The 17,217-nt window shown below is 58.6% G+C and overlaps 2 protein-coding genes across 3 annotated transcripts; one reads left to right on the top strand and one right to left on the bottom strand.

Moving 5' to 3' along the window:
- Nucleotides 1-3,900: 3,900 nt before the first annotated feature.
- On the top strand, nucleotides 3,901-13,320 carry TSPEAR (thrombospondin type laminin G domain and EAR repeats). 2 transcript variants are annotated; one of them, XM_027661875.1, is made up of 10 exons: nucleotides 3,901-4,200; nucleotides 4,327-4,417; nucleotides 4,799-4,955; nucleotides 5,343-5,474; nucleotides 6,912-7,144; nucleotides 9,134-9,320; nucleotides 10,873-11,102; nucleotides 11,181-11,368; nucleotides 11,943-12,044; nucleotides 12,295-13,320. In XM_027661875.1, the coding sequence occupies exons 1-10, from the start codon at nucleotides 3,986-3,988 to the stop codon at nucleotides 12,446-12,448; spliced, it is 1,689 nt and encodes a 562-aa protein (XP_027517676.1). In that variant the 5' UTR covers nucleotides 3,901-3,985; the 3' UTR covers nucleotides 12,449-13,320. The 2 variants fall into 2 exon arrangements, with proteins under 2 accessions (XP_027517676.1, XP_027517677.1); XM_027661876.1 differs by lacking the exon at nucleotides 11,943-12,044.
- Nucleotides 13,321-14,083: 763 nt separating this feature from the next.
- Nucleotides 14,084-15,496, bottom strand: LRRC3 (leucine rich repeat containing 3). Its single transcript, XM_027661939.1, has one exon. It carries the CDS (start codon nucleotides 15,494-15,496, stop codon nucleotides 14,630-14,632), a length of 867 nt encoding a protein of 288 aa, XP_027517740.1. The 3' UTR covers nucleotides 14,084-14,629.
- Between the last annotated feature and the right edge of the window lie 1,721 nt (nucleotides 15,497-17,217).

Genomic DNA, 17,217 nt, shown 5'->3' with positions numbered 1-17,217 from the left:
CTATTCCAGCGCTCGCCTTGCAGGAAGGCTTTGGGGACGGAGGGGGGGTGGGAGCCTGTTTCAATTGTTTGGGGAATGGAAGTAACTTGTTCTGCGGCTGGAGGAGCCCAGCAGAGCTCGCTGTGTGCAGGGAGTTTTTCCACTGCTGTTGCTCCCAAGCAGAACCTTGAGGGCTTCCCAACTGGTGGCATTCTGGCGGCAGGGCCGGTTCTGGTGGCTGGCCCGTGGGATGGAGCCTTGCCTGAGGCACAGGCTGTGCATCACTTACAGGCTGTGCATCACTTACAGGCTGTGCATCACTACATCAGGACCATTTTGGGGGGAAATATGCATTTTGTGGGGTCTGGCTTATTTTTGGGCACGGTGGAGTGGTCTGGAGGAGTCAGAGGGTCTCTCATCCAGTACAGGCTGGGACTGTGCTGCCAGAAAACCAAGGCATTTAGGGGCAGGAGGTTCTCACCTTGGTGTCTCCAGGCAGGGGTGAATCTCCCACCTACTCCCATGTGAGCCCGGAAAAATGAATCACCAAAAATGAAGGGAAGCAAAGAAAGAAAGCAAAAAATAATGATTAAAAAAATCCCTCCCCAAAGCCGCCTTCCAGAGGGTTGGGCAAAAGATAAAAGCTCTCGGAGGAGCCGGGACTCCTCCTCTCCCACCGCCGACCTCTCATTTAAATGTCTGTGCGGAGGCTGCAGCCGGCACTGCCTCGGCGGCCGCCCCAAGGGACCCCCACCAGCCCCCGCCCGCCATCCCAGCCCTGCCCCCGGGGGTGATGCCCACACAAGGCAACGGCAGAGCCGAGGCTTAGAAGCCTGGGGTGACACATCCCCAAGGAGGACGGATCGGTACTGGGGTGCTCCGGGGGGTCCCACCACAGAGCATGCGAGAGCCCCCGGGGAGCTGAGCCGAGCAGCACCTGCCGGGGCAGGAAGGAGTGGACAGCAGGGGTGTCCCGGTGGATGGACCCCCTGAGACCAGCCCCCCCGATGTCGGCTCCACTGCTGCTCTGGGTCATCCTCCTCCGCTGGGCCAGCGGTGGGGGCTTCATCCGAGGAGGCAGGACGTGGCAGCACTGCACAGGTAGGAGCGAAGGGCAGGGGGTGGGTGGGCTGCACACCGCGAGGGGGGTGTCAAGACAGGTGTTAGCCCTGCTGGGAAACGTGCTCCCGTGGATGGGGTGTTCCCCACACTGACACGGCAGACCCCAGAAGATGTGCTCTGCTTTGGGGGCCATGCCTCAGGTGGGTCAGACTCTCACTGGCAGCCCAGCCCCAGGATTCCAGCGCCCAGGAGCCTGTTATGCCTCAGGTGCTGCAGCTTCCAGCACTCTGCCAGCACCCATGGACAGCGGGTAGTGGGATCATTCCTGCACCTGCAGCCCCCACCAGCAACCCTCTCAGAGCTGTGGAGAGACCTGTGTGCCTGTCCCTACGGCACAAGCATTGTCCCAAGGTCTGCTGGCCCTGGGGACAGCATGAGAGGGGAAGGGCTGGAAAGAGGAGAAGTGAGCCATGAAGTCCCCTTGGAAAGTCCCTCCTGCCCCAGACTCTCATGCTTTCTGACAGGCACAGTCTGCACCCTCTGGGAGTAAATGTCTCTGTCCCACTGCCCCCAGCCAAGGAGCTGGCAGCTCCAATGGTATTTCCAAGAGGAGCCTGAGCTGAAGGGGATCCCCATGCCCTGGCTCTGCCATCCCATCCCTGTGCTGTGTAGGCAGTGAAACCTGAGCTCAGTTTTTGGGGCTGCTTGGGCCCAGGCTCTGTATGTTTGGGGTTTGTCCCAGTTTGATGCTGCCTGTATTTGCATTTTATTACAGCACAGATGATGTGAGAAGGACAACTGAGAGAGATTGGAGAGCTTCTGCCCACTGCCTCTTCCCTGAGGTGCTCGAGTCTCTCTGGGAATGTCCCTGCCAGGGATGTCAAGGCTGAGGACCCCAGCACAAGGTGCCCTGGCACCACATGCGCTGCCCAAGCTGGGCTGGAGCACCCCCAGCTACTCTCCCAGCCTTAGCAGTGGCAGATGTGGGAGGCAGACAGGGATGCACATCTTTGGGTTTAGAGATTTGGGTTTGGTTTTAGGACTTGGTCCCTTTCTGGCCCGCAGCCTCCAGCCCCACCTGAGCTGTCTCCCGGCTCATCCCCACCACCCCAGGGGCAGTTGAGGACTCCTAAACCCCCCTGCAAACCCAAGCCTGAATTCAGCTTGTACTTTTGGCTGGGGAAAATGGAAACTGGCCATTCCAAGAGTGGTGCGTTTCTGAAATAAGCCATTTAAGTTAAACCTCCCCCAACGAGGCTCTGCTTTAGGAGCAGCTTGAACCAGTGGTGGGGCAAGCAGGGGGCATGCAGAGTTGCCAGGCTGGGAAAGATCTCACTGATCTCTCTGCTCTGGGCTGAATGAAGCAATACGAGCAGATTCCTCTTTGCTCTGCCCACCTGGAATTGGGCTGGCCAGGGGTGCCAGGAGGAAGCGCTTCCCTTCTCCAGCTGTTTTGGATTCAGATACATGGCCCAGCCTTGCTCCCATCTCCCTCCCTCCCAGCTCTCCCGCTGTGCCCCAGCAGCCGGAATTTATTAGTACAAATTGGAGCTAAAAGCTGAGTCTCAGTGGGGTTGGGATGAAATCAGGGGTATTTCAGTGTAGCCAAGCGTAGCACTAAACCTGCATTATATGGGAAAACTGTTGTTTTAACATGTCTTAAAATGGCTTTTGGTGGTCTCTTTGCAAACACATGCTTTTTCTTCCCAGCACCCCCCATGTTATCCATGCAGGAATGTCCTGCATAACCCCCGTGTTATCCATGCAGGAATGTCCTGGGAAGGTGTCCTGAGGTGTTTCCCATTGGCCTTTGTTAACTCCTTCCTGTGATTGGGTGCTTCATCCCCTGGGCATCAATGCTGTTCTTTGCAGATGATGCAGGTCTGCCAGGGAAGCATTCAAAAGTAAAAACAGGAGGGTGCCAAGGCCAGGAAGGTCAGCAGGGCTTGCTGAGACATCAGACGGAGGGTCACCCTGGCACTGCTCTGTGGGGTGGCACTTTGTGGTGCCCATGCACGGTGTGTTCTCACCGGGGTGATGCCCTGGGGCTGGGCACGTTGTTTTCTTTTCTGGGGAGAGATTAATTATTTATAATGAGTGGGTTTGGTGCCTGCTGGGGGAGTTCGTGTGCGTGTGTGCAATTAGGGCTGGGCTGGGACAGCCTGAACCGGGACTGAGGGGTAGAGCTCTCCCCATGCCCCATAAGCAAGCCCACAGTGTTGGAACCCTGCCTGCTCTCCTGGTTCTGGCTGCAGTTGCTGGTGCCGGTGTATCCCGAGGAAGCTGGGGCTGCCTGGCTGGCAAGTCCCAGCTCCGGTGACAGCATTCAGAGCTGCATCAGTGGGATGGCTCTGCACACCCGGTGTTCCTGCTGTGGGGATGGAGACGCCAGCCTCGGTCTCTGGAGGGCAAATGTTCCCTCTGGCCCCCAAGCAGGAGCTCGGGGTGGACCCCAGGCAAGGGCCAGCAGGCTACTGGGGCACACTGAGCCATCCTGCTGCCATGGGGCACCCCATCCAGCGCAGCGGGGGCCCCATCCCGCAGTGGGACAGGGTGGGATGGCTTTCACCGCTGTGACATGCTCCGCTGTCCCTTGGCACAGACCTGCGCCCGTTGGACATCCTCTCGGAGGTGGTGCCGGCCGGGGCGCTGGCCCGCGGCATGCGGGTGTTCCAGGTGCAGGGGCTGCGCGGCTTCCAGCTCGCCGCCTCGCGGCCCCGCGCCCTGGGCTTCCCCGCCTCCCGGCTCTTCATCCACTGCGACCGCTTCCCCGAGGAGTTCTCCATCATCGTCACGCTGAGGGTGCTCGGCGTCCCCGCCAAGGTGAGCGCGGCCGGGCGGGCACAGCGCGGGCACAGGGCGGGCACAGCGCAGCCCCGCAGCCCGCGGCAGGCAGGCGTGAGCCCGTGCCCTCCCGCAGAGGAACGAGTACATCTTCACGCTGATGGCGGAGGAGAGCCCCGGCGTGCTGGTGGGGCTGCGCTACGCCCCCGACAAGCTCCACTTCCTCTTCTGGAGCCAGGAGCGCGCCGGCGGCTGGCAGACCCGCGTCACCTTCCCCAACGTCTCCCTCTCCGACGGCCAGTGGCACACGCTCGTCCTGGCTGTCTCCGGCCAGTCCTTCTCCCTGACGGTGGACTGCAGCATCCCCAAGGATGTGTAGGTTGGGGGCGGCGGCGGGGGGGTTCAGAAGGGTGGGCGGGGTGGTGTTCCTCCACCAGCATCTCCCCGGGCCATCAGTAGATGCCATGGAATTGCCCCTGCCTTTTCTCTGCCCATCCCCAGGGTGGTGGAGACGCCGTTTCCAGCCTCGCTGTCGGTGAGGAGAGCCAGCTTCTACCTGGGAAACAGGCGGAGAAGGAAAGGCGTGTTCACGGTAGGTGACCCGTGGCGTGGGGTGCCCACGGGTGCCCGGGGGTGCTCGTGGCTGGCCGTGGGGTGACCCACAGCCCCCTCTCAGCTCCCTACAGTGGCAGGGCAGGAAGCAGAGGTAGCTGTGGGTCCTTGTGGAGGCAGTGAAAGGCAGCTGCAGCTCTGAGCCCCATGGCAATGCTCCCCTCACACCAGCTGTTAGATTGCATGGGCTGGGCATATGGGATTTGATGAATGTGTGTGAATCCCGTGGAGACTTCTGCGTCCTAGGAGGGAGGGCAATGAGCAGGAGTCGGGGAGAAAATCCTAGGCATGAATCAGCTGCAGTTCCCATTCTGTGGTCTTGCTGGACTTACTCTCCATCCCGCTGCTCCCACTTTCCCAGGGCTTGCTGAGACAGCTTGTCCTGCTGCCAGGAGCCGATGCCACCCCTCGGATATGCACCACCATGAACTTCAAAGTAGCAACGCTCTCTGTCCCCACTATCCTCCAGGATGTCCCCATGAAGCCAGCGAGCAACGAGGTGCTCAAATACCCCTACGGTCAGTGCCCCCCAGTGCCTCTGTCGGCCACCCCTGCCTCTGTGAGGAAAGGCCTTTGTGTGTGGCAGAGCATGGAGCAGGAGCAGGGGGGAAGAAGGTGTCACCAGAACCCTCTGTTTCTCACGGTGTGGGATGGGATCCCTGTCCAAAACTCCCCTGGAGAGACAGGGTGCTCCTGCCTGGATCCCTTAGCGGCACTGGGCTCATGTCAGTGGCCCCACACAGGCTTTTTCCAGTCTGTGTCTTCCCAGGTTGGTGCTGGGTTGCCATTTCCCCCATTCCCTGGTGCCCATCATCAGGATGAGACCAGGACATCCAACCCTCCTACCTCTCTGTTCCTCCACTGTGTGTGCTAAGAGGCTCCTGCCTCACTCATCTCGTGGCCAGAGACTGACACGAAGGTGACCCTGGGGTCCCGTCCACGCTGCACCAAGCAGGAGAAGGCGCAGTTCTGGTTCAACGCCTCCCGACGAGGGCTGTTCCTCTGCAACGGCAGCGCCTGGGTCTCCATGCTGGAAGGTACTGCTGGGGAGGTACTGGCACTCTTTGGGAGGGAGGGAGGGAGGGAGACTCTTGCAGCAGAGCAGGAGCTGACATTTGCCCTTGAGATGGCTTTGGGATGGGAATCAGCAGCAGAGTGAGGGGGCCTGCCCCCCGCCCCTCCCCTGCTCAACCAGGCTTTGCTTTGTTCTCAGTGCCCACACCAGCACTTCCAGAACTGCTCTTGATTCAAGTGCCTCTGTGGTCCATCCACCTTCTTCTTATCCATCTCTCCTGGGGCTTCTCAGGGCGGGATGAGCTCCTGGTCTGTCCGAGCAGGACAGCTCACCCCATATAGAGCCATGTTCAGGGTGTTGTGCTCCCTGCCATGGGTTCCCAAAGGTTATGGTGTTCCTGGTGCTGAAGCGCTTGTGGGGTGGACAAGGAGGAGCAGAGAGACTCATCAGCTGCCAGAAATACTGGGGCAGCATTGAGAGGGTGGCAGAGGCAGGTCCCCATATTGTCCCGGCTCTGTTGGGACACTTTGTGAGGAAAACAGTGGGAGCACCAAGCTGAAAAAAACAACCAGAGCCCAGGCGGATGGATGTTATTCAATAATGACATGGATTTCACCCACTGGCACTCTCCCACTCACTCTAGGCGATTTCCCCAGGATCCCTGGAGAGGACATGGAGTATGGGATATGCCGTCAGCCAAACTGTGCTTCCCTTCACTCCTCTTCCAGCATTTTTCTTCTGCTGATATCCACTGGGTGGGTTTGGATGAGCCATTTGCTCCCCACAGGAACTGGCAGTCGCTGGATCCCCTATCCTTCCCTGCCTCTGGAAGTCATCAGTACAGATTGGCACCGTGTCCTTGTTTCCCCAAGGAGACCTCATGCTGGGATCTACTGACCTGTGCCCCTTGGTGCCACTGACAGTGGCCCTTCTCCAGTGCCCAGCCATTTGCCATTGGGGCAGTTCTGGAGGTTTCTGCTCCTATTTCTGGCATTAATTCTGTCTAAGTCTTCTCTAACCTCTCCCAGAGCTCATGCTGATTCCAGCCAGAGCCAGCAACTGGGCAGGGTTGCTGCAAGTGAGTGTGGGCTAACCTGGCTGCTCTCAGCAGCCCAGTGCACTGTAGGTCTTTTCCTCTCCTCCTTGGTCTTTTGAGGATAAATATATCAAAGTGATCAAAATCCATGGCATGGGGTTCTTCCCTGCTCCCAAAGGAGACAGCCTTGCCCTCCACTGGGGAACAGGCAGGAATGGATAGGGTTGGATGTGCTGCCCATCAGAGTGGAGTCAGTCCTTTTACCACCCCCTTGGTTTGGCCCTTCACCCCCAGTGACACCAGGACCTTCCCTTCCCCCATAAAGCTCCACACAGCAGCAATTGCCACAAAGCTGGCACGAGGCCTCTCTCCAGCCAAAATTATCAGATTTTAACCTCACTCCTCTTCTTTGTGGTCTCCCAGTCAAGCACAGGCTGGACTATGTGGAGGAATACCAGAACCTGGTCACCAACTCGGAGACGATGGGGGTTGAGGTCTTCACCATCCCAAGGGTGGGACTGTTTGCAGCCACGGCCAACCGGATCACCCCGCCGGGATCGGGCATCTACAGATGGACCGATGGGAAGTTTGTGCCCTACCAGAACATCCGCACCTACCAAGCTCAGTCCTGGAAGTATTTCACCATTGGGAAGAAGGTGAGTCTGCCTGGAAGGTGCCTCCATGTTTCAGTACATTAAAGTGCAGTTGCCCGACACTGACTTCTCTGAAGCCCAGAGTCTTGGACATGGTTTGGGGAGTGAATCTTTCTCTCTTCTCTCTTTGATGGAGTCATGCTGATACACATAATTCAGCTGACCAAGGTCTCTCCAGGGACTGCCAGCTCATCTGTGGGCTGCCTGCTGTGTTTTACTCTTTTGCTGAGGCACAGCTGCATCCACCCAAACCATTTCCAGCACCTGATCCTGGCAGAGTAGGTAACTGCATCTCAGAGATCTACCTGTGGTCTTAGAGAGCCATCAGCGCCTGCAGCTCCCTCCCAAGACCCACTGAGTTCATCCTCCTGCATTTTTAAGCTCTCATGCTTTTAAATCATTCTGGGACTTCAGAGTCACCTCTCCTCCCCTGGGCAGTCTGCCATGGGACTTGTGAAGAGTATCTGCCTGGTTCCTTTCCCTGGGAAGCTTATCACTTTTGGAGGAGCCCTGGGCAAGGCACCTGCTGAGAGCCAGCTCTGTGCTGGGCTCCTGGGGAGCTGGGATCATTTCCCCTCTGGCACGACCCATTCTGGCTTTGTCACCAGGGTGGCTGCAGGGCTCCTCTGCTGCCAACCACATGCTCCAGGGTACAGAGGGATGGGTACCTCCAGGCTTGGTGGTACCAACAGCCCTGCTGGTTGGATACAAACAGGCCATGTCCTTTGTTGGTGGAAGGGGAACATGATGGTGGGGTCCTGCAGAAAACCCAGTCAGGCTCTGAAAGTGCAGCTGTGTTGCAGTGGTGGATTTGGGCTGGGAACATGCCTGGCATCCTCAAAACTGCTCTCCATCACTCCACTGCACCCTCACAGGCAGCAGATGGGAACTCCCTAGAGTTCTCAAAGTGGTTCCCACCAGCAGATAAACCCAATGCTCAGCACACTTCTGCACGGAGACGATGGCCAGAGAGGTGCTACACCAGCAGCAGTACAGGTCTGCACAGTAGCCCAGGTTCCCTGCACACATTGCAGTTGGGGTGCACCTCTGTGGGTGTCAGCACCTTGTTACTGCACCAGGACCTGCTGGTGCTCTGCCAGGATGAGGTGAGGAGCCCTGAGGGCAGTGTGGCCTCAGTGGAGGCCAAGGGATTGCAGACTCCTGAGTTGTGGGGATGGATCCATGTGTCTCTCTTCCTACTGAAGCTGTTTCTAGAGATGCCCCAAAGGGACTGGGGATGCATCTTCCCTGAGGGAATGGGGGGACCCAGCACAGCCCTGTCACTGGGGGTGGCTGCTCCTTGGCTGGTGCTAGCAAAGTCCTGCAGGAGGCAGGAGACCTCCCCACTGACTGTTTCCTCCCTGTGGGCTGTGGCCCTGTGCCTCTTTGTGGCCTAAACTGGGGCAAAACCTCTGCCATTTCATCTGAAAGACACTGGAATGGTGGAGACAGCATGATAGAGGTTGGACATGCTCCCCACCTTGTGCTTGGCTACCTCTGCTGCACCATAGCTGTCCCTGACGTTTGCACAGGGGTTTCTTGGTGTGGAAAATGTTTTGTCTCAGGGAATTGTTATCATTATTGTCATTGTTATCATATCTGCGATTTTTCTTCTGAGCCACCTTCTTTACAGGAAGGTTTGGTAGCCTGAACCTCCCTCCCTCCCCAGTCCATTTCACATCCATGCTCCCCATTCCTGAGGCTGGTGAGGCACAAGCAGACACAGCTCAGCTCTCCCTCCCCTTGTCTAAGAGGCTGTGACTGAGAGTTGTGTCCCTGCCATGCACAAACACCCCCACAGGCCACTGAGTCCCTGTCCCCACTTCGAGTGCACTGTGCTGCCTGGGGACTGCTTAGGGACCCCAGCCAGGGCCACCTTGTCCTACAATAACCACCTCATCCCTGGTCCCCCATCCCATCTCCCCACGCCCATTCTTGCCCATCCTCCTTTGAGAGGAGAAAATCAAGCTGTCCTGGCTTGTTCCTTTTCAGATCTTCCTAGCAGTGGCGAATTTTGAGCAGAATGAGAGGGGTCAGGAGTTCTCTGTAATATACAAGTGGAGCCGCAGGAAAGCGAAATTCATCACGTACCAGCGGATCACCACGCACAGCGCCAGGGACTGGGAGGCCTTTGTCATTGAGGGAGAGGCTTTCCTCGCTGTGGTCAACCACAGAGAAGGTACCCAGCCCTCATATTCCCTACAGGCCCTGGGGTGACATCTGGGACCATGACAAGTGCCCCGCCACAGGTACCTGCTCAGAGCATCCTCTGAGGGTTGCTGTGGAAACCCCGCGGCTCCCTGTGCATCCTCTGCTGGAGCAGAGTGCAGGGCAAAGCCAGGGAGATGTGCACGCAGCTGGGAGCGTGGTGTCCCTCAGGAAGCCTGAAGCCATGCAGACCCTCCCATTATAGGGGAGAAGAGTGTTTGGGAAAGTGGCTGATGCAGTGCCCCTCTGGGTTTCTGGCAGCAGAAGACAAGGACAAGAGTGGGGACAGTGTCTGCGCTGAATCTCTCTGCTTCTTTTCATTTTTATCCCCAACGCTACATAACCTGGTAGCACCCCAGGCTGAGCCTTTTGCACATGGGAAACTGAGGGAAGCTGAGTGAGAGCCTGCTGACATCCCTCCCTCCCTCCCTGGGCACCCTGCAGACATGATCCAGCCTTGTTCCCCTTCCCAGGCCCTGGGAATAGTTCTGGGCTGGGACTCCTCAGCATGGAGGGATGAACGGGTCGATAGCACAGCCCTGGCTCTCCAGGATGCTTCCAGCTGGGTTCAGAACACTGAGCTAATGGGCTCTCTCCCTGCCATCAGGGCTGGCTGCAGGGAAATCAGCTCCTCTGGCACCAGGCTCGGAGCTGGTGGCAGGTTCCTTGGGCACCTGTGAGCTGGGCTGGAAACTCCATGTGTCACCTGTTGGACCCCACCATGGCCAGTTTGGATGAGACCTACTCCCATGGCAGTGTGCTCCCTCCAGCAGACATGCACGCAGGGGTCAAGACCATCATGGCTAAGCCAACCTGGGGATGTTTCCTTTGGAGGCAGGTGGATGGTCAGTCCCTGAAGAGCTGCCACTTATCCATGTGGCCATTCCTACACATTCTCCCTGCAGCCTTTCCTGCCCAAGTCCCTTCTGCTGCAATGAGGATTTAAAGCCAGCTGGGTCCCACACAGGTGTGAGGTTGAGATGCTCGAGCAGAGCCCAGGAGCTGGATGGAGCACATGCTTTGGTGCTGGGGGGCAGCCCACGATGCCGGGAGCTGAGGGACATGGCTGGGACTGGCCCCACCACACAGAGCCACCCCGTGGGACAGCCAGCAGAACTTGGCTGCCCTGGGACACTGGCACAATGCCTCTGGGCTACTGCTCCTGTGGGGACATGGCACCCACCTGTCCCTCCTCTGCCAGGGCTGCCACAAAGCTCAGGACGAGCTGCTGGTGTGTGCCATGGGATGGAGGTTCTAGGTAGGGATAGAGGCTCTAGGTATAGGTGGAGCCTCTAGACAGGAATGGAGGCTCTGGTCAGGGATGGAGGTTCTAGGAGGGGGTTGAGGCTCTAGATGGGAATGGAGACACTAGGTAGGGGTGGAGGCTGTAGAATCTCTTCAGCTACTTCTTGGGCAGCAACAGGTGACATGCTGGCAAAAATACACGTGGCTGAACCTGTTTCTTAGACAAACCAGGTCTCCCTTTCCCTCATGGTGCATGTCTGTCCATCTGTCTTCCCCAGGGAACAACCACAATATAGATAGTGTGATATACAGGTGGAACCCCAGGACAGGGTTGTTTGAAACTAACCAGACCATTCCTACCTCTGGAGCCTACGACTGGGAATTTTTCACCATCGGACCGTATTCCTTCCTGGCTGTAGCTAACACATTCAATGGCACATCCACTAAGATCTACTCACACATCTACATCTGGCTCAGTGGTTCTTTCCAGCTCTTCCAGTCTATCCTGGTAAGGCTTGCCTATTGCTCCTCAGTCCCCCTCTGGGTTTAGGTGAGCCAGCTTGTCTCATGGTCTCCCTCCCCACAGACATTTGGTGCTGCCGACTGGGAGGTTTTTCATATTGGGGACAGAGTCTTCCTGGCTGTTGCCAACAGCCACAGCTATGACAGTGGGATGCCAGCACCCTCCAACTTCTATGCCATCAACTCCTCCATCTATGAGCTGAACATCACCGCTCAGATGTTTGTTAAATTCCAGGACCTTCTCACCTACAGGTACCTTTACTAGCAGTCAGGGTGCTCCTCAGTCCGTCTCCTTCCCCTGAGCAGCCCAGAGCTCTCATAGAGTCATAGAATGGTTTGGGGTGGAAGGGACCTTAAAGATCATCTCATTCCAACCTCCTTGCCGCAGGCAGGGACACCTTCCACTAGATCCAGTTGCTCCAAGCTCTGTCCAACTTGTCCTTGGACCCTTGCAGGGATGGGGCAGCCACAGCTTCCCTGGGCAACCTGTGCCACAGCCTCTCCTCTTTCAGTTTAAAACTGCACTCACTTGTCTCCAGGAGGGTTCCTACAGGTTTTCACACTGCCAGAGACTGAGACTGGTTGAGAGGGTGATGGGTGGCAGCTCCTTGGCACCAAATCCCAGTGGGAGCTGGGAGAAGACCCTGATTTGGGAATGAGGCTGAATTTCTTTCAGGAGCAGCCTGGGAAGAGCAGGGTTTTCTGTGTGTCATCAGGGTGGCAGAGATTGGAGTGGGGTGGGCTCAGCCCCATGGACAGACAGCCCCTTCTTCAGCTGGCCACACGGGGGCCACCTCACCTGCCCCTCTGCTTTCTTCATGCCCAGTGCCCTGGACTGGGAGTTCTTCTCGGTGGGAGACGACTCTTTTCTGGTGGTAGCAAACTCCTTCGATGGCTTCACCTTCTCCGTTAACAGTATTATCTACAGGTACTGCAGAGGGCAGGGTTGGGGAGCTTGGGTGTTGTTCCCAGCAGGAATGACCCTGCATGGGTGTAACCTGGTGCATCTGCCCAGGGAGGATGGATAGGACTTGCTCCCTGCCTTCAGGCAGGAGCGAGGAGCCCCAGTGAAGGACATCCCACCCTGAAACAGGGTGGAAGTGGGAGATGCCAGCCCCAGGGCTCGGCTTTCCTGCCCCTCCCAGGTGTCCTGGGAGCTAACTGCCCTTCCCGTGCAGGTGGCAAGGCTACGAAGGCTTCGTGGCAGCCCATCACCTCCCCACCGTCGGCTGCAGGGACTGGGAGGTGTTCCACACCGCTGAGGGCTCCTACCTGCTCTACTCCAGCGCCAAGGAGCCGCTTTCCAAGGTGCTCAAGCTGAAAACCACCTGAGGTGGCTGAGACATGCTCAGCTCATCGCCAGGACGGGGGCGAGCTGGGCATCCAGGTGAAGATGGACCGCAGAGCCCAGGAACGGCTGCAGCGTCAGCCGGGCAGTGGCTGGCTGTGCATTCTGCAGGAAGGGGAGGAGGAGAAGGAGGAGGAGGAGGGAGCTCCAGGGCTCCCTGCAGCCTTGTCTGGGGGCTGGCAACGGGGCTGAGACCCTGCTTTGGTGCTCTTTCTCCTGGGAAAGCTCTCCTACCATGCTTCAGAGCCATGTCCTACACAAGGTTCCTGGCGCCCAGGTGCTTCCCAGGGCTCACTGGGACCTGACACTTGGCAGTCTCCAGCCAGGAGGGACCCAGAGGTGCCAGTGGCTGTGGCCAGAGGTTGCACAAAGCCAGGGAAGGAAGAGACAGAGCAGAGCATGAGCTGGCAGGGTGGGTGCATGGCAGAGGGGAGTATACATGTAAGAAACTGCGGAAAAAGGTTGGTCTGGGCTTGGCTTTGGCTGCCCAGTGCCTGGTGCTGCAGTGCTGCTGAGGACCATCTGGTTTGACATTGCGGCCACGCTTGGTGTCACCTTTGATGGCATCACCACCCCTAGACACTGCTGCGGGTGCCTTCTCCCCCTGCTGCTCTGCTGTGGCTGGTTTGGGTTGTCCTTGACATGTGATGCGTGTGTTGTACAAGCCCGTCAGTGTGTACAAGGACCAGTGCTGGTCCTTGCACACCTTTGCCTGGGGTCAGCGACTCCTGAGAAAACCTGCTACACATTTGGACAAATCCAGCTACCACGGGCATGGGAAAGATCCAAAACTGTGCCAGGTGAAACTGTGGCCTCTGTTCTTTTCCTCGCCTTTGCTTGGGGACTCTTTTGCTTAACCAGAGCTCTAATAAACTGTGTGCACCCAGCCTTCATCCCGTGTGAGTACCCAAACTGCTCTGCCCATGGCAGAGGCATCCCTTCACCCAACAAGTCACCCCTGGATGAGGCGGGGCCATGTCCATGTCCATGAGGATGAGGTGGCCCTGAGCACAGCAGTGTGCTATGGTGAGGGTACCCCTCTGTTCCCCCCCACCCAGGACCCTCTGCCTCACCTGACTGTCCCAGGGCATCATTCAGTCTTCCCCAGGCCCAGGTTTCCTGCTGGAGCTGGGCCACCCACCCTGGAGCTGCGGAGCCCTCAGGATGTGCCAACCCTGCAAGAAGGACTGAGGAGTCACAGCTTGAGCTGCCTTGGGGTACAGACCTGGGAGAGCCTCTGCATCCCTTCCTCCTCCCCCTGTTCAGTGCAGCTGCACCTGGCTCTGCCAGGAAGGACCATTTCTCGCTTGTGAGACAAGGGAAAATTTGATTTGCTTCCATCACGCCAAGCCACCAGCAGCAACTCAAATTCAGCTCTGAGAAAGGGAAAGATGAGGCAAGATGTACCAGATGCATTTGGGCAGCTGATCCCTGCTTGAGCCAGGCTGGGCTGAGGGTGGAAGGGATGGCACCTAATGGAAGTCATGCTGGTACATTGAATTTAGGCTGGTCTGCTTTGGGAGAGATTGAAATAGGACAAGATCAAACCCCCCGAGCACCACCCTCTGCCCCAGACACCCAGTTCCCAGCATAGCACAGACCCTTGGGCTTTTCCTGTGTGCGGGGCTTTATTGAGGAGCCAAAGGTTTGGGAGATCCCCCCCCCCCCAGTTTGCTGGAGGCAGGCAGAGGCTGCTGAGATGCCACGCAGGGCATTGGGGATGATGTCCTGCTTTCCACAAGGCTTGGAGCCAGGATGGGGTGACCCCACTGCAGTGACCCTCGGCACCCCAGTGACCTCCTGACCCCACAAACCCCCACCCCCATCTCTTCCCACCAGGGGCTTGACCTGTGCAAACTACGAGCGTGTGTCTGGGGCTGCATTCCCTGCGAGCCCAGCTCTGGCAGGGAAAAAGGGTCTGGCTGGGAGTGTTCGCCCCCTGGAACACGGTCTCTGTGGACAGGTCTCCGTGAGGTGTCCCCAGCATCCCTCCCTGGTGCCCTTTGCTCACGCTCGGTCCAGTGTTGCTGGGGAGGGGAGGTCGGTGGCACTTGTGTGCAGGACTGGAGCAAGCACTGGGGGAATCCCACCAAGAAGCTTTGAAGGCCACAGGTCGGCCGCTGGCTCCCTGCAAAGAAGCTGTGAGCTGGCACCCCAACCCCGCACTACAAGGCAGTGCTGGTGGTCTCTGCGTGGCCCTGGGTGCTCGGCAGTGACTTCAGGTAATTCACGTGCTTGCAGGAGTCCTCCTGGTTGTGCCGGACGTAGCAGATGACGTAGACGATGACCATGGCGAACCAGCCGAACATGGTGATGAACATGGCCACGTCTGTGGTCCTCTGGCGCACGCTGCAGAAGTTGACGCCGGCATCCAGGACCTGGAGCAGCGGCTTGCCCACGTATTCCTCCCGTGGGGCCGTGTGGCAGGTGATGTCCTGGACAGAGTCAGGGTCCAGTCGTGCCTCCCACAGCACCTCCTGCAAGGCGCACTCGCAGTGCCAGGGGTTGTTGGCCAGCCGGAGCTTGGCATTGAGTGCCAGCAAGGCCTCCTTGGGAATGCTGCGGATGCGGTTGCTGGAGAGGTCAAGGGTCCGCAGCCCTGCTGCCACCCCTTTGAAAGCCGCCCTGTCGATCTTCTCAATGGCATTCCTGGAGAGATCGAGTTCCTCCAGGTGGGAGAGGTGCCTGAAGGCATTGCTGGGGATCCTGGTGATGCTGTTGGCATCCAGCTTGAGGAACACCGCGTCTCTGGGGATGTCCTTGGGGATCTCCTCCAGGTGCCGGGAGCTGCAGAGGACGGCCTTTGCCCCTGCCCGCTCCGTGCACTGGCAGCTGGGGGGGCAGGAGCTGCCCCAGGGGACGCAGAGCAGAAGGCAGAAGAAAGCCTGGGCCACGCTGGCGGCCGGTGTGGTGGTGGTGAAGGTCATCTTGCAGCCGGGCAGCTCAGCGTGGCCGCCGGCAACTCCCCGGGGGCGGCAGCAGCTCCTGGGCAGCAGGGCGGCCCCTCGGCGCTCCTGCAAAGCCTCTCCCATCGCTGGAGGGAAGCGGTGGGTGGAGGGGATATGACACGGCATTATTTCCTGGAACATTGTGTATGGCTCATGTGTGATGTGCCCTGGCAAAGGGGTGGGAGGCTGGGCTCAGGAGCTTGGAAAACAAGGGTGGAGTGACACTGGCTACCATCTTGTCCAGAACAGTTTAATTTGGCCTAAGTTTAATTATACACAGAGATGCAGAGAGTGAAACCCCTGCCCCCTGCCCCAATCTCTGCAGAGGCCACCCAGGTGGACAAAGGGTGCTGTAGGAAGGAGGTGTGGAGGCAGGTCCAGCCTGGGAGCCTCTGCCCCATCCTGCTGCCAGTTTCCAGGGGCGATGTGGTGCAGAAGCATCAGTAAATTCCTATCTCACCAACACTGAGTGTTTAAAAAAAATGATGAGTCAGACTGCACGGATCATCAGACTGACTTAATCACCACCAGGGTTTTAAATAACAAAATGTGGAGCTCTTTTGCTTTCCCTCCCCTTCTGGTCCATGAGCTGGTAAAAGTCACATTTCCAAGCGTTTTTCCAAAGAAGGGTTTGGAGATGAGTTTGCTTTTTAAAGTAAACAAAGAGTAAGGTTTGATAGCCTGATTCTGGGGGCTGGAGGTGAAGAGAGGAGCCACTATCACAGTAAAGGGGGTGATGTGGAAACCCCAAGGGACACCCCAGTGCTGTCAGGGGCAAGGCAAGAGGTGAAGCAGGTGGGACACCTTTCCTCTGCCTTTGGTGCTGCTCACACCTCTCCTACTGCCTTGGCCAGCCTGGGGGGAAGAAATCTCCATGGAGGGAAGGGTGAGAGACCAAGGGAGCCTTTCACCTGGGAATTAAATGGCCCATGGTGATGTCATTAGGGGCACTGAGTTGTTGTCCCCCCTGGTAGCAGCATCCTTCTGCTAATGGCATTCCCCTGGGAACAGCAGCATCCCTCAGGTGTGAGCATCCTCAGGGTACCACAGGGGGATGCTCACACCCGAGGAATGCTCACACCCGAGGAATGCTCGTACCCGAGAGATGCTCAAACCGGGTGGATGCTGCCCGTGGTTTAGCCCGTGGCCCTGCCCAGGGCTGGGGCACTGTGGGCTCTGCTAGAGGAGATGAAGTTCTGCTTCCCGGGAATTCCTCTTGGCCCTACGAAAGGTACCGGGCTCCGCCAGCTCCGTCTCTCCGGGGGAATGAGGGCGTGTTATGCGATGCCAGTTCTTACCGCCTGGAAGGGCTCAGAGGGGCTCTGAGGAGTCGCAGCCTCCCGGACCCCAGGGGTGTGCGGGGGCAATGCCCCGACCCACCCTCCTGCCCCGCCCCGAGCCGGGACCCCGGTGGGCGGCACGACCGCCCTCCGCCGCCCCCCGCCGCCCCGAAGCCCCGGGGGTCCCTTACCGGCTCGTCCGGGGCGGCTCCGGCTGCGGATTCAGTGCCAGTGCAGGTGAGAGTGTGGTGCCGGTGCGGTGCCGTTGCGGGTGCGGTGACAGTGTGGGTGCGGTGCCGGTGCGGGTGCGGTGCCGGTGCGGGTGCGGTGACAGTGTGGGTGCGGTGCCGGTGCGGGTGCGGTGCCGGTGCCGGTGCGATGCGCGGCGGTTCAACCGCGATCGTGCTCGGCCCCACCTGTTGCTGCGGCCGCTCCCAAGGAGCCCCGGGCCGGGCGGTCCCGCCGCGGCGGCACCGGGCGGTGCGGGGGCGGTGCGGGAGCGGGAGGGCGGTGCGGGGAGACGAG

The sequence above is a fragment of the Corapipo altera genome, unplaced genomic scaffold (assembly GCF_003945725.1).
Source record: "Corapipo altera isolate COAL_440 unplaced genomic scaffold, ASM394572v1 175, whole genome shotgun sequence".
NCBI classification, from domain to species: Eukaryota; Metazoa; Chordata; class Aves; order Passeriformes; family Pipridae; genus Corapipo; species Corapipo altera.
Note: the sequence above shows the minus strand (reverse complement) of the source record. Positions and strands in the feature narration are given on the sequence as shown.